General features: G+C 36.1%; 1 protein-coding gene across 11 annotated transcripts in view; it reads right to left on the bottom strand.

Annotated features, from left to right (window-relative positions):
* BCL2L13 (BCL2 like 13) overlaps positions 1-16839 on the bottom strand; it is an 89397-nt gene that overhangs the window by 31107 nt on the left and 41451 nt on the right. For 5 of the 11 annotated variants that reach the window (XM_086714534.1, XM_086714531.1, XM_086714536.1 and 2 more), the window contains 2 exons: positions 13507-13600; positions 4545-4688 (listed from right to left, as the gene is read on the bottom strand). In XM_086714534.1, the coding sequence (XP_086570660.1) occupies positions 4545-4688; positions 13507-13600 (238 nt within the window). Of the gene's footprint in view, positions 1-4544; positions 4689-11987; positions 12009-13506; positions 13601-15510; positions 15529-16839 lie in introns of those variants that run through there. The other 6 variants (XM_086714533.1, XM_025930570.2, XM_086714535.1 and 3 more) reach the window with 4 other exon arrangements.

Genomic DNA, 16839 nt, shown 5'->3' with positions numbered 1-16839 from the left:
CCTCATTCAGATGTGTCTGGAGTCTTAGAAGCTTGACTACCATATGTTCTCCTACAAATGGAGCTTGAGAGCCTGTTTGGAGGCTCTAGCAGTGGAGTGCGGCCATTCCTACACCCTTGACAAAACGGTGTCTGGGAAGATCATCCTCTTCAACCCAGTGTGCAGCCTCAGGAAATGCACATGGAGCATTGAGGGAGGAAGGGGAGATGGGCCTAGCCAGCTAGATCAGCCAAATCAGCCCTGGTGATCAATAGGGTGACAGATGTTGCAGCCAGATTGCCTTCCCATCCAAAAGAGAGGATATTTTTGAGACATTTAGAAATCTGTACGCTGGGGCACCCGGGTGGCTCAGTCGGTTTAGCATTCGACTCTTGATCTTGGCAGGTCATGATCTCATGGTTTGTGGGATCGAGCCCCATGTTATTAGCACAGAGCCTGCTTGGGATTCCCTCTCCCTCTCTCTCTGCCCCTCCCCTGCCTGCATGTACTCACCCTCTCTCTCTCTCTCTCTCTCTCATAAATAAACTTAAAAAAAAAAAAAAAAGAAAGAAACTTGAATGCCAACAGGATATTTGATGAAGAAATCATTTTTAACTTTTTTGATGTGATAATGGTAGTGTAATTAAAAATAAAATCTTAAGTGGGGCATCTGGGTGGCTCACTTAGCTGAGCATCCAACTTCGGCTCAGGTCATGATCTCACAGTCTGTGAGTTCAAGCCCTGTGTCAGGCTCTGTGCTGAAAGCTCAGAGCTTGGAGCCTGCTTTGGATTCTGTGTCTCCCTCTCTCTCTGCCCCTCCCCTGCTCACGCTCTGTCTCTCCCTCTCTCTCAAAAATAAATAAGCATTAAAAAAAATTAAAAAAGAAAATAAATTCTTAAAACAAATAAAAATAAAAAAATAAAAATAAAATATTTATTTTTTAGAGATACATACTGAAAAAATTTTTAATTCCGCTATACTTAAAATACAGTGCTGATTAAAGTGCACAATATAGTGATTCAATTCTATATATTACTCAGTGCTCATGATAAGTATACTCTTAATTTATCCTCCTCACCTATTTCACCCATCCCCCCACCTCCCTACATACTGAAATTTTTATAGATAAAAGTATATGATGCCTAGATTTTGCTCCAAAATAATATTAAGAAGAGACATGACTAGGGTGTGAAAAAAGCATAACTGGCAATGTGTTAATGGCTGTTAGGGCTTAAATGATGGGGGTCATTATACTATCTTATCTATTTTCATACATGTTCAAAATTCTCCAACATAAAATGTTTATTAATTTATTTATTAATTAATGTTTACTTATCTATTTTGAAGGAGAGAAAGAGAGTGCAAACAGGAGAGGGGCAGAGAGAGAGAAAATCCCAAGCAGGCTCTGTGCTATCAGTGTAGAGCCAGACCCGGGCTTGATCCAACAAACCACGAGATCATGAAAAGCTGAAATCAAGAGACCTGAGCTGAACTCGAGTCAGATGCTGAACTGACTGAGCCACCAAGACACCCTAAAATGTTTTTGTTTTTTTAAAAAAATTTTTTTTTTCAACATTTATTTATTTTTGGGACAGAGAGAGACAGAGCATGAACGGGGGAGGGGCAGAGAGAGAGAGGAAGACACAGAATCGGAAACAGGCTCCAGGCTCTGAGCCATCAGCCCAGAGCCCGACGCGGGGCTCGAACTCGCGGACCGCGAGATCGTGACCTGGCTGAAGTCGGATGCTTAACCGACTGCGCCACCCAGGCGCCCCTAAAATGTTTTTTAAAAGTAAGTGGTATAAGACAATTAAGAAATAAAAATCCACTGTATTCTCCTCCAAAAATAATAAATAAATAAATAAATAAATAAATAAATAAATAAAAAGGGTATTATGAACAGCTCTATGCCAATAAATCTGAAAATCTAGGGATAATATCCAGAAAAATTATCAAAAGTTGACAGGAAAAACCAGAAAACTTACCCCAAAGAAAACACCAGGTGATTTTGCAGGCATGATAAGGCACAATAAATTAAACCTCATATATACTATTCCAGAGTATAGAAAAAGAGGAAACACTCTTCTGTACATTTTACGAAGCTAGCATATCCTTAGGGGCGCTTATGTGACTCAGTTGAGCATCCGACTCTTGGTTTTGGCTCAAGTTATTATTAGGATGTCCCTGGAACCACAGTGGAAGGGACAGCCATCTCGCCAGTGCAACCCAACGGAAAGCCCCAAGCGGCCCGCCAGAACGAACTGAAGGTCAACCAATCATCGAGCGCCAGCACAACCCAACGGAAAGCCCAAAGCTGTGCGCCAAAACGAATTGGAGGTCAACCAATCACCAAGCGACAGCACAACCTGGCGCAGAAAAAGGCCCACGTGGACCTAAACTGTGAACCGCTGCAGCTTAAAAACCCTACCCCACCACATCCGGCATGACTTCCCTGACTTCTCTCTCTCTCTCTCTCTCTCTCTGTCTCTCTGTCTCTCTGTCTCTCTCCCTGAGTCATGGAACCTCGCCCGAGACCTTAGTTCCCAATAAAGCCCTTGACTACTAAAATTTCTTAGCCTCTGACTCCTGTCTTTACCCTGCCGGAAGCCTGACCCTAACAGTCATGATCTCACGGTTCCTGGGTTTGAGCCCCACACTGGGCTCGCTGTTATCAGTGCAGTGCAGAGCCTGCCTCAGATCTTCTGTCTCCCTCTCTCTCTGCTCTTCCCCCACTCACATGCACATGCATGCACATATTCTCTCTCTCTCAAAAATAAACATTAAAAAATTTTTTTAACCGAAGACATACAAGAAAATTACAAGCCAACCTCACTCATTTAGACTGATACAACTAAATGGTAAAATAATTAAAAGCACTCATTTTAACATCAGGAAAAAGACAAGGATGAGTTTTAATACCAATTTCATTAATACTGTACTGGAGATTCTGATTAGTGCAATAAGTGTAATAAATAAATTTAAAAGAGACTTGTCAAGGAAAAAAATTATCATCATTCACAGACAGTACGATTTTCAAAGTAGAAGACCGACCCAAAGAAACCTGGAGATAAATGATGAGGATAATCATACAGTTCAACAAATTTGCTGGATATGAAATCAATATGGAAAAGTCAATTTGATAAGGGTACCATAGCTGAGTAAGATATCAACACTAGGGAAAACTGGGTGGAGGATATACAGGAACACTTTACACAGTTTTGTGAATCTAAACTTATTACAAAATAATCTTATTTTAAAAGATTACAAATGATTTTAAAAATTAAGAAGTCTGACAATACTAAGTATTAGAGAAGATGAAGAGCAACAAAAAATTCTTATGTACTGCTGACAGAGTGTACGTTGGAAAACCACTTTGGAAAACACTTTGGCATTATCATGTAAACTGAACATGTCTATACTCTTAGACCCAGAAATTCTACTCCCAAGTATATACTCAGAGAAACTCGTATACATATGTATAACAATGTTCATAACAGCAATATTTGTCATAGCAAAAAGGTGAAAATGTCTACTGACAAGATAATAGATAAATAAATTATGTGATATATTTAAACAATGGAATACCAAACACCAGCCAACACATTAACCTAGATCATATATTCTCAGTGTGGATGATTTCGAGGGTTAAAACTGGTTTGGCAAGATGGGGGAATCTTAGGTATTACAATCGCTTGTGGCCCTCCAGAAGGCAACAGTACATAAATACACTTAGATCTATGGTATTAAAATTTCATGGGAAAGGAGGGAGATGATTAGGATACAAATGTCTAAAAAAGGATCCATAGGGGACTGCGAAAGAAAAAAATAATTCAGAAACAATGACCTAGGACAGTCTCAAGAATGTAACACTGCGTGAAAAAAAAGCAAGTTTAGAAAAATACATTTAATGTGGTATTATTCACATAAAGTTAAAAATGTACAAAGTAATATATTGTCTAGGTATGTGTGGTATATATAATATATATATATACATATATGCATGTATACATTATATATTATATATACCTCATTATATATATATTATATATACTATACATAATTAATAATATTATATATATTTTATAATATGTTATATATACCTCATATATACGTATCCTCATTATATATATATATACATGGCTAAGGTATAAAAAAAACAAATTTCAGAATAGAAGCTATCCTTGTAGAAGCATGCTGGAATCTAGGAGGGGCGCATGAAAGGATCCAAACATGTTTGCTGTGTTCTTTTCTTCAAATGAGCTGGCAAATACATAGGCGTTCACTTTATTACTCCTCTTAATTATTTATATGTTTTTTGTTAGTACAAAATGTTTCATAATTAGAACTACTTAAAAGAACTATTTAAAAACACCACCTATCACATTACTCTAAGTAAAATATTAATAGCAAAACTGTATTAATAGTCTTGCTTTGCTATCATCACGCAATCAATATTAAATAATATTAAATGATAATATTGATATTAAACCTATGTTGATAAAAACAAGCACCATGAGTAGCTTAACCTTTTTTTAAAGATAAGAAAACACACAACAGCTCATACCCAGCCACCTTGTTGAATGATATACTCTGCAGCATAGTCCTCCAGGTATGTCACACCAAACTGCAGCAATGCACTCAGAGGCTCTTGACCACGTCTTGTCAACTCCAAAAGCATTTGTTGTAGCAAAATCAGAGGCACCAAAATCTTCAATGCAAAGATGAGAGAGTAAAAAACAAACAGAAATTCTTATAATTCATTTTATATGTTGACTACTAGAAAATGATACTTGGATGCATCATTATAGAATCTCACTTTTATCACAATAAAGGAATAAAACATTGACCCCCTACTAGAATGTCTGTGAATACTGCATGTAGATTTTTATAACAGAGGGTGGTGGAAATTATCATTATATGAAAATAACTGGGCTCCTGTGAATGTGTGTTTTTGTGAAACATGTACAGGAAATTCACTGAAAGTATTATTTATAATAGCAAAAGACTGAAAACAACCCAACAGGGACTGGTTAAATCAGTTTTGGTAAAATATTATATAGTTGTTAAAAAGAATTAGATTATTTACTGCCCAATCACCAAGACTTATTTTCAGTGAGAAAAGTTACAGGAGAGTGTGTATAATAATGGTACATTTGTGTTTAAAGCGCGCGCACGCGCGCGCACACACACACACACACACACACACACACACACACTTGCATAATCCTATAGTATCTCTGGAAAAATATATAAAAAACTGGTAATAGTGGCAGTCTAAGAAAAGAAGGAAGTAACTGGTGATAGGGTAGGAAAATAGTTTTCAGTACGTTTCTCTCTGTACTTATTGCATTTTGTACCATGTTCTTTTATTATCTATTTGAAAATAAAAACTTTCAAAATTATCAGCTATTTTATAAAAAGTCATCAAAAATCTAAGGAGGTATTATTATCATTCCAAATAACCTTATTGCTCAATATTTAAAAACCATCAAATTTATAACAGAGTCGTGCTAGAGTCCCTTGCCTTCCAAAAACAGCTGCACACTGAAAAGAACGAACCATTTTCAATTAACCATCTGCATGCAATCCCTTTAGTCTAAAACATCAAGAAGGCTCCACATTCCTGGAAAAGGAATGCAAAAGGAAATGAAACCAATTCCAGTTCCTTATTACTGAACTGCCAAGGTAATAACTGAGGATTAACAAAATATTTCTGCAGAAGAGGACAAACAGAAAAGACAATGAGTTTATAGCCTTACTAATATTCTTTGGCTTTCAAGTAAAAGTAGTCCTGAGGGAATCTATTTCAAAGACTGAAAGAAAGAATGCAACAAACACATATCTTCCTTTTTTAATATTGTAAAAGAACTCCAGTCCAAAATATACTTAAAAACCCCTTCTTAACACTAATGGAGAGGTATAGGGCTAATAGGGCTATAAAGAATATATATATTAGGCTTTCTTCACAATTAGAAAACATGTCATACTATTAAAAACAAAAAAAAAACACACCCAAAAACCTATTGTTCATCTAGATCCAGTATTTTGTCTTAGCAGAAGCAGTAAGGTACAGCTTGTTGATCAGTCTGACTTAGATCATATCAACTTCAAAGGCCTGCGATGTTCTGTACCTCAAAACATTCTAAATTCCCCTAATAATCTACAAATATGAAATATTTTAAAGTTATTCATATTTAAGCTCTATTATGTCTTAGGGAAATGAGTTGTAAACACTTTATACTTGCTATATAATACTTTTTATTTGTTCCAAATTTATCTTTCATATATCAAAAAGTAGATGCCCTAGTTTTACTATGTAATCGTCTAGAGATAAATCTGTAATCCTCTTTCACTACTGTCTTAATTTCAGTCCTTAATCATATTACCTCTCGTTCACTATACTTTTTAGGCTGAAATTTACTAATCTTTTAGTCTGTTCTTCACATGGCCATTCTTCCATTGCTTTAATCATTTAAGTTATTCCTTCCCAGATCTTCTCCAACCCAATTATATCTTTCTTGCAACTCAGTAACCAGAGTGCAGAAATGTTATTTTACAGAACTAACAAATTCTAATTGTAACACTCTTGGTGATACATGCTCTATTTTACCTATTTGACATACTATCTTCAAGGACCTATGTGGGGACTTCCAAGCCCACTATCTTTTATGTATAATTCAGATGGTCTTAATATAGTTAAACTCACTTGCCCTGTAATTTTTGTGATCACACACAAAACTTCATGAGTTATTTCTAACCAATTCCATCAACTTGGCAACGTACTATCAGCAATACTTATCACCTTATACCCGATAGTTTTTTTTGCGTTCCCCCTCCCACAGTACTAAAGAAAGTGTTTTAAAAAAAACCTGGATCCCCAAGCATCCATACCTAGAAGGTCTCCACTATTCATATCTCTAGGACTCAAAAGCAACCAAATAGTCTTAGTCTTTGAATTCCTCTCTGTAAATCATTTCCTTGCTAAATGATAGTAATCCCCAAAAACATAGAAGTTATTTTTTCCTCTAATAACTTTGGTAAAGAAATGCTAAAGCAATTTTGACCAACAAAAAGGAATACCTCCATTTACTGTCTCCTCATATGTACTACATGGCACCTTCCTCCAATAGGTTAGACTTTGCTAACAACATTATCTTTTTATTAAAGAATATATGAGCTTGCCTGGTGCAGAAATAAAATATACTAGTTTACAGCGTCAAGGGTCTCTTCCAGGAGAATAGATATTTGTGATTATAAAATACATATTTTGATCCATCAATCTACTATTCAGTAACCATGCTATAACTTAACAATTCTAATAAATGTCATATCCCACAAATTTTATCTGTATCTAATCAATTGATTAGGTTTGAATGTTTGTCCTATCTACCTCAAAATAAAATTTGAGACTACCAGGCATTATGTATCACACAGTGTAATGCAACAGGAAATAGGGAACACGACCAATGAAGTATTCTTGCCAAAAACATTAAACCTAAATATGATTAGGCTTCTAGATCTACCTACCAAGGGAAAGGAAATATAGATACAGAAGAACGTTAAGTGACATCTCAATGATGTCAATAAAATCCAGAAAGTAGGAAATTTAAGAGAAATAACTTGTAAGTAAAGAAAAACACAAGAGGGAGGATAAGCCTACATATTAAAAGACACTTAAGTCACATGTTACATGATCACATTTACATGAAATATCCAGAATAGGCAAATTTAAAAAGACAGTAATGTTGCCAGGGGCTGAGAGGAACAGGAAATGGAGAGTGACTACTACTAAGTACTGGGTTTCTTTATGGAAAGATAAAAACGTTCCAGAATCAGATGGTAGAAATGACTGTACAGCTCTGTGAATGTACTAAAAAAATACCACTGAACTATATACTTTAAAATGGTAAATTTTATGGTATGAATTATATCCGAATTTTTTTTTAAAAGTAAAGACAAGAGAATTATCAACCACATGCAATGCATGGGCCTTGTTTGGATCCCAATTCAAACAAATCATCTTAGAAAAATACCTTTAAGAGACAAGTGGAAAATTTTGAATACTGAATAGATTATGTGATGACAGAATTACTGTTCATATTTTGAGGTAAAATAGTGGTATTATCAGTTGGTTAAAAAAAGGGATATATCATCCTTAAAATACATATTAACATATTTTTGAAAAAAATGATATTTAGGAGAGGCGTCTAGGAGGCTCAGTCAGTTAAGCATCTGACTCTTTTTTTAAATTTAAAAAAAAATTTTTTTTTCAACGTTTTATTTATTTTTGGGACAGAGACAGAGCATGAACGGGGGAGGAGCAGAGAGAGAGGGAGACACAGAATCGGAAACAGGCTCCAGGCTCTGAGCCATCAGCCCAGAGCCAGACGCGGGGCTCGAACTCACGTATCGCGAGATCGCGACCTGGCTGAAGTCGGACGCTTAACCGACTGCGCCACCCAGGCGCCCCAAGCATCTGACTCTTGATTTAGGCTCAGGTCATGATCTCATGTGAGATCAAGCCCCGTGCCAGGCTCTGCACTGACAGCACAGAGCCTGTTTGAGATTCTCTTTCTCCCTCTCTCTTTTCCCCACCCCTGCTCATGCACCCATATGCTCTCTCCTTCTCTCTCAAAATAAATAAATAAAAACTTTTAAAAAATATTTTTAAAAAATGATTTCTAGGGTCTACTTCAAAGTAATCTGCGGGGAGAGTGAGAAGAGTATGGGGGAAATAGATGAAACAAGACCAGCCATATGTTGATACTTATTGAAGCTGAGTGATTTTGCGTATGCTTGAAATTTTAATAATAAAGATTTTAAAATATTAGTGATTAAATATGCCACTAAAAATTAACCAAGGCAAATATATTTATTTTTATTTTTGCTATTATTTTTCTAGTTTATTATACTATGAACAGTACATACTAACACTATAGCTGGTTCTCTTTTTACAGTTACAATGTTTATTCTATTTTATTATTATTATTTTTTAAAGATTTTTTGTAAGGTTTATTTATTTAATTTTTTTGAGAGAACGCGTGTGTGAGCAGGGGATGGGCAGAGAGAGAAGGAGACACAGAATCTGAAGCAGGCTCCAAGCTCTGAGCTGTCAGCACAGAGCCCAATGTGGGGCTCAAACTCACGAACTGTGAGATCATGACCTGAGCTGAAGTTGGATGCGTAACTGACTGAGTCACCCAAGTGCCCCTAAATATTTTGTTTTTAAGTAATCTCTACACCCAATGTGGGGCCCAAACCCATACCCCTGAGGTCAAGAGTCGCACGCTCTACCAACTGAGCCAGCTAGGTGCCCCTACAATGTTTAGTTTAACAAAAAGGATATAAGGAGAGTGAGAAAAATAGAAGGCAGTAAGATAAGATATAAAGTGTGGTGTATCTCTGGATGCCATTTACACTCAAGGTCGAAAAATACAGTGATTATGAATGTGCCATAACCAGTTATGGAATTTTACAATAACATAATTATAGTTAGCAGTCCAATGGCACACGCACTTGAGCATAACTGTATTTCTGGCAGAGTCTGTACCCCCAAGAAAAGGCAAAGCTAAGCATTTCAAGGCTTTTTCTCTTTGATGGTTGTGTTCTTTTTTCCTCAGAAGCAGATAAGTACATAGGGAAAAAACAATAGCCGTGTAGGGGTGGTGGAGAGAAATAAAAGAACGTATAATTTGGAGATAATTACTACATATTATTTAATATTTTGGCACATATTTCAATTATTTTTCTAGGCATACACATATCTACATTTTTTTTAAGTTTATTTATTTATTTTGAGAGAGACAGAGACAGCGCAAGTCGGAGACGGGCGGAGAGGGGCAGAGAGAAGAGACCGAGAATCCCAAGCAGGCCTGGCACTGTCAGCGCTGAGGAACCCAACTGTGAGATCATGGCCTGAGCCAAAACCAAAGGTCGGATGCTTAAATGACTGAGCCACCTAGGCGCCCCATACATACCTACATTTATATATGTACTTTCTTTTCCTAAAGAATCATACTATTACACCACTGAATTTCCAAAGAGTACCAATTTTTCCTTTACTATGCTTCAAATAAATAGAAAAAATAGTTATAATATTGATCTTCAACTTTGCCATTCATGCTTGATGCACATTAGGCTAGGTATTCCGTTTGAAAGCATGAGCGTATCTAGGCCTTTGAATGCCATATGCCATTTCTGGGAAATGTATCTGTAGGCTAAGCATTGCTTTCTACAAATAAGTACCCCCTTGGTTTAAAAAGAAGAAATGCATATTGAAGTCGTTTCACGATTTGATTTGTTTGCCATTATAGGAAGCAAGCTGGTGCTAAGTATTTTTAAATGATTAAGTAAGCAAGCTTAACAGTAAATCTTCCTTCAGGAATGTGTATTAAAATTTTGGAATGGGTGAAAGACTTGGTAGGGGGAAAAAGTGGGTATGACTAAATGAATCTTTATTGCCCTATGATCTATCCTTTCTTTGAAAGTTTCTGAAGAAAAAGTGGAAAGATCATTTTGTTACATTCCTCCATTCTTGTTTTTAAAAGAACAAGTCTCGGGGCGCCTGGGTGGCGCAGTTGGTTAAGCGTCCGACTTCAGCCAGGTCACGATCTCGCGCTCCGTGAGTTCGAGCCCCGCGTCAGGCTCTGGGCTGATGGCTCAGAGCCTGGAGCCTGTTTCCGATTCTGTGTCTCCCTCTCTCTCTGCCCCTCCCCCGTTCATGCTCTGTCTCTCTCTGTCCCAAAAATAAATAAACGTTTGGAAAAAAAAAATTTAAAAAAAAAATAAAATAAAAGAACAAGTCTCAAGTCCTATAAATGGCTTGTATTGAATTTTCACATTTGAATTAAAGACTGTTAAACATGAAAAAAAATAAGCTATTAATACAGGTTTGTGACCAACATTTTTCCTCTTCTTTTGATATAAAGAGTATTCTACCAAGATGCTTTTAGAATCTGTGTACAGATAAACTGATATTCAGTTTATCCCTAATGTGGCATGCTCTGTGGACATTTTACTCTCTTCTCTCTGATGGATGTTTCATTTGAGCTTTCTTTACCTACCAGACAGCCATATTCTTTTCAGCCCTAGAGGACTTAATAGGAGAGTAATAATGGATTCAGCAGAGCAAGTAATACTCTAACTGGCATGCCTCATTTACATGAGGTATTCAAGCCACAGCCATGGCCTTTGGTCCAGATAAGAGACTAAAATGAAGCAGAGAATGGAAAAATCAGATGGGTGAAGACAAAATAATGAAGTCTGGGGTTTACTCAGATTTTTTTTTAGGATAACCACAGGATCAAGGGGAGAAGAACATACAAGAATTGATTAACAGTCACTAGTCAAGAGTGACAGAAAGATAACATAAAATAGGGGAAGAAGGCTAGTAATATTAGGTAACTAAATATGTGTTATTTGATATACTAAGAAATATATCATAACTAAGCTCATTTTTATTTATATAACAAACAAATCTATTTCAAACATCCAAATAAGAGTGTTTTTTATTCCAAGAAAGGAAATAAAACAAACTTCTTTTTCAACGTTTTTTATTTTTATTTTTGGGACAGAGAGAGACAGAGCATGAACGGGGGAGGGGCAGAGAGAGAGGGAGACACAGAATCGGAAACAGGCTCCAGGCTCTGAGCCATCAGCCCAGAGCCTGACGCGGGGCTCGAACTCACGGAGCGCGAGATCGTGACCTGGCTGAAGTCGGACGCTTAACCGACTGCGCCACCCAGGCGCCCCAAAACAAACTTCTTAAATAAGTTATTTGTAGTTAAATAACATAGTAGAACCCCATCCATAATAGTGCCTATTTGAGAACAAGTTCTTAGGTGTTAAATGTAATGTTAATAGTCACTGTTTACTGAGTGCTTACTATGGTGTCAGGCAATGTGCTAAATAAGCATTTAACTATATTATGTCATTTAAATCTAGTAAAATTTATAAGTTGTTATTAGGTCCATTTTATGTATATGAAAGTTCAGATTTAGAGGGGTACCTGGCTGGCTCAGTTGGAAGAGCAAGCAACTCTTGATCTCAGGGTTGTAAGTTTCAGCCCCATGTTGGGTATAGAGATTACTTAATAACAATTAAAAAAAAACAAGAAAATTAAGATTTAGAGAGCTTAATGGACTGTCCAAAGATATGCATCTAGTCTGTGGCAAAGCTGATATTTGAAACAAGTCCAGTTACAAAGACTATGATGATAATTATTACACTATAATGTTTCTAAAGCCTGTATTATAAGGTGAATAAAAATAATACTCATCAATTAGGTAGTAAGGTCACATGATTGGACTCATACTATTAACAATTCTGAGTAGAGGGGCAGGGGTGGGGGGATGGGTTAAATAGGTGATGGGGAGGGGCACCTGGGTGGCTCAGCTGGTTAAGTGTCCAACTTCAGCTCAGGTCATGATCTCGTGGTTCATGAGTTCGAGCCCCACGTTGGGCTCTGTGCATGGAGTCTGGAGCCTGCTTTGAGTTCTGTGTCTCCCTCTCTCTCTGCCCCTCCCCCACTCATGCTCTGTCTCTTTCTCTCTCTCTCTCTCTCTCTCTCAAAAATAAACATTAAAAAAATTTTTTTTTAAATAGGTGATGGAGATTATATGGATATATGGAATTGTTGTCTGAAATAAAAACTTAAATTCAGAGTAGACGTGCCTATTTATAAAAGTAATTCTACTGAATTTTCTTATTCCTAGCACGATATTACTAAGGGCCACACTTCTTCCTGAGCTGAGCCTTCCTATATTGCATCACCTGAGACTTTCTGCCTTTTCAAGGTGATAAATAGATAATACACTCTGAGATTATGGATAAGCAGTATGGTACAGTGGAAAAAACACTAAAGCTGGGATCAGAAGATCTGAGATCTCAGCTCTAGTGCTGGTTCCAATATTTCCTAACCAAGGGGTCCTGGACAATTCATTTAACTTTTTTCTCTGATTACTCACCTGATCTAACTAAATAAAAAAATAACAAAACAAAAGGTAATAAAGTCCATTCTGCTCTCTGCAGAAGATGGTTGTAACGATCCAATGAGATGTGACATGAGATACCTTGTAAACATAAATGGTATTACTCATTTAAGAGAACCAGAGGAATAAAAAAACAAAAAAACAAAAGAGAGAGACAGAAAGAGAGAAAGAGAAAACCAGAAGAAGTGGTCTCCCATGTGAAGCTCTTATTCTTTTCTACTGCAAGACATACACACAGGGTAACAAATAACCACCTGGAGATAAATGTCATATCCAATATAGAAAAATGAAGAAATGATGGAAAATTGAGAACAGATAGGAAGAGCAGCACACTATGGGACACATATTTTCGGGCCAACCAAAAACTTGTAGCATTAACCAAAAAACCACTTTAATCAAAAACATCCACTTACACAATCGGATTTATGCATTAAATAATGAGCTCTAACAGTTTTCACTTCTATGACGTTAGCAATTTCTCCTGCACTTTATCAACACACTAAAATTTTGTAAGAGAAAAGATAATTTGGTTAATACCTTATTCCAGCCGCTGGCATGAACTGTGGTCTCCAGTGTACATTCCCGATATGCCTGATATGTCACTGGCCTGTAGAGATTTTTTTTTAAAAGTCTGGGTCACAAAGAAGGAAAATTCTAAATTTCCAGATGAATAAATATACAATCACTATTCTGCTGTTGAACTTTTTGCTAAAGTACCCAAGAATATATTCCACAAATTGTTTTGTATGAGATGTGGCTTTTAACATTTGGTATGCATTTCTCTTCAATCACTCCCTATAGGCTGAGAGGTACGCTACCAGCTTGGGAAAGCAGTTAACAACACAGCAAGATAAACAATCACACTTTTAAAATAATTGAAACTTATCCAACAGGATTTCCATGTTGCAGATAAACAAACACTTGGGTTATTAAAATAAGATCAAATAGTAACAAAATGATCTCATTAATAAAATTAAAAGCACAAATTTAACTTTTTTAAAAGGCAAAAAATTTAAAACACTTAAAAATTAAAGACACATGTCACTGAAAGACTTCTCCAATTGAGGATATAAGGAGTTGGAATAAACTAGGGCAGTAAATGGAGCTCTATTTTTAACTTGGAGTCTTATGACATAAAAACCTGGAGGGCAGAGATAAGCCTTTCTGATTATTTCCATGTAACTTCTAGTCATACCAAAATCTCAAATCACTGAAGGATGACAACACTCACTAATTTATTGAGGGTTTTAGGCACTATGTGTAAGACATGGTTGGTTTCATGTACAAATTAACAACAACAAAAATACTTGTTACCAAGTAGCATATGAAAGCATCAATAGCTTGAATATTAGATTTAATAAAATTTACCTCCCCAACTTTTGTGGGCAAAGTATTAACATATATGTAAAAAAAGGAGAGGAATCTTGCTTTTTATAGGATTTTGAAATCCATTCCAAAGGCATTTCTACTCTGAATCTGGTCTGTGATCTCTTCAGCCTAAGAATATTTAATATTGATGATAGCTACCACTTATTGGTAGCCTACTGTTCAGTTTTATATTTTTATATGTTTATATTTTATATTACCTATTATCATTTTACACATTAGGAAATTGAAGCTCAGAAAAGCGAAGAGACTATCCCCAATCCACACAGCTGGCAAGCAGCAATGTAGGAATTCACACCCAGCTAGCTCTGGGTCCAAAGGCCACACTATTCGTATTCTAATTAGGATTGTGACACATGACACAATAATTTCTACACACTACATACAGCTAATAACCATTTGAAATGTGGCTAGTGACTGGGGCACCTGGGTGGCTCAGTTGGTTAAGTGTCTGACTTCAGCTCAGGTCATGATCTCACGGTTTGTGGTTTCGAGTCCCACATAGGGCTCTGTGCTACAGCTCAGAGCCTGGAGGCTGCTTTGGGTTCTGTGTCTCCCTCTCTCTCTCTCTGCCCCTCCCCCACTTGTGCTCTGTCTCTCTCTGTCTCTCAAAAATAAATAAATGTAAAAAAAAAATTTTTTTAATTTGAAATGTGGCTACTGATGTATTGAAAATGCAATATGCACACTAGATTTCTAAGACTTAGTAAGGAAAAAAGAATGTAAAATAGCTCATTAATATTTTTATATTGAGTACATGTTAAAACTAATATTTTGAATATATTGGGTTAAATAAAATATATTAAAAATCTCAATTTTTAATATGGTTGCTAGAAAACTTTAAATTACATATATGTGATTTGCATTGTATCTATTGTACAGTGCTGGTCTACATACTTCAGAAAATAGTTCTGATGACACAGGTATCATTCTTTTATACAAGTCAATATCAAATTAATACTACAGTGATGCTGCAAGGAGGTAAGATGCATGGGTGACCTCTTTAATAAGATGTTATGTACTACCTTCCTGATATTACATTACCATTAAAGTAAGCTTAGAATTTTTTAGAAGCCCTACACTAAATACCAGGTAGTTATAAAACTTGAACTTGAACTTGATAGTTATAAAACTTGAACTTGATAGTCTACCTACCTATATTCTCCCTGAAGCTTTACTTGTGTATATCAGTCCCTTCACTTCCTTTCCTGAGCTGTTTGAGGCTGCTGTGGGTCACAGTAGTCCTTATTGGTAGTTTGTCTATCAGGCTAGAGTACTTTAGCATCCTTCAGAATGAAACATGATTTGAATCATTATATGTACACACATATATGCACATAAAAGATCCAGCAGATTAAAATATTCAGAGAAAATTTAATACATAGAAAAGCAAGTAGCTGAAAAATCAGCCCTATCTGATGAGCTATTTGAACAGAGCAAAGAAGAAAAAGGGGCAGGAGGAAACCTTTTCAAAATGCTGGTGCTTGACTCTACGAAGCGTTCTGGATTAACTTCCTACTTGAACAAAACTGTTTGGAGTAGGTGGTATTTTCCACCTTAAATATTATTCTCACCAACCTGTTTAATACTTCTAGTCCATCATCAATTAGCTATTTTTAAGGTATTAGTAACAGAGCTTAACAACTTTCAAGAGTAAATTACTGAAAAAAATTTATTCATAAAGAAGCCAGACTCTGATTGGTACCAGAGGTACCGATTTAAAAAATAATTATGTCAAGGGCGCCTGGCTGGCTCAATCAGTGGAACGTGTAACTCTTTATCTCAGGGTTGTGAGTTAGAGCCCCACATTGGGTGTAGAGATTACTTAAAAATAAAATCGTAAAACAAACAAATAAATAATTATTTCAGTATTCAGGGTTTGGGCGAAAAAAAATCACCAAGTATTCACCTAAATGTGTATTTTAAAATATAATCTACTTTGCAGTGAGAAGATATCAGTATTTCCTCTAGATTATGAAAAGGATGCCAAAAAAAAAATACTTTACCTATATAACACTGTTCTTCAGAGTGTTTATAATATCCCAGTAAAGTTGAAATTAATAGGTGGGGAAATTTAGACGTAGAAAGAAATGGTTTTCTTAAAGCCACTAATAGTTTATATCCAAGCTAGAAATACAATGTTTTCCCCTTCTACTACTCAGTTATTTTACTCCACATCCCAATAGCTTCTAAAAATTGTTTTGTTTTTGGCAAAACAGTAGGTTTCTTCAAATCTTACATTAACCCTTGATATATAAAATACATGAAAAGATAGCTATTCTGGTTTAAGAAGCAGGAGAAGGCCTAACAAGTTCCACCCACTCACCCCATCCCTTACCTTCTCAGGGCCCCTAAAGGCTCCACAGAACACTCTAAAAGCTACTGCTGTCCATCCAAATTTCCTATCTATTTTCTGACACCCATAATCTTCTCTTCACATTTATATAAAATTAAGAAAATCCAAACATGATTTTCATTTCAGTG

This window comes from Puma concolor, chromosome B4 (genome assembly GCF_028749965.1).
Source record: "Puma concolor isolate L17-30 chromosome B4, mPumCon1.1.hap2, whole genome shotgun sequence".
Classification (NCBI taxonomy): Eukaryota; Metazoa; Chordata; class Mammalia; order Carnivora; family Felidae; genus Puma; species Puma concolor.
The sequence above is the reverse complement of the archived record's forward strand: the minus strand, read 5'-3'. Positions and strand labels throughout refer to the sequence as shown.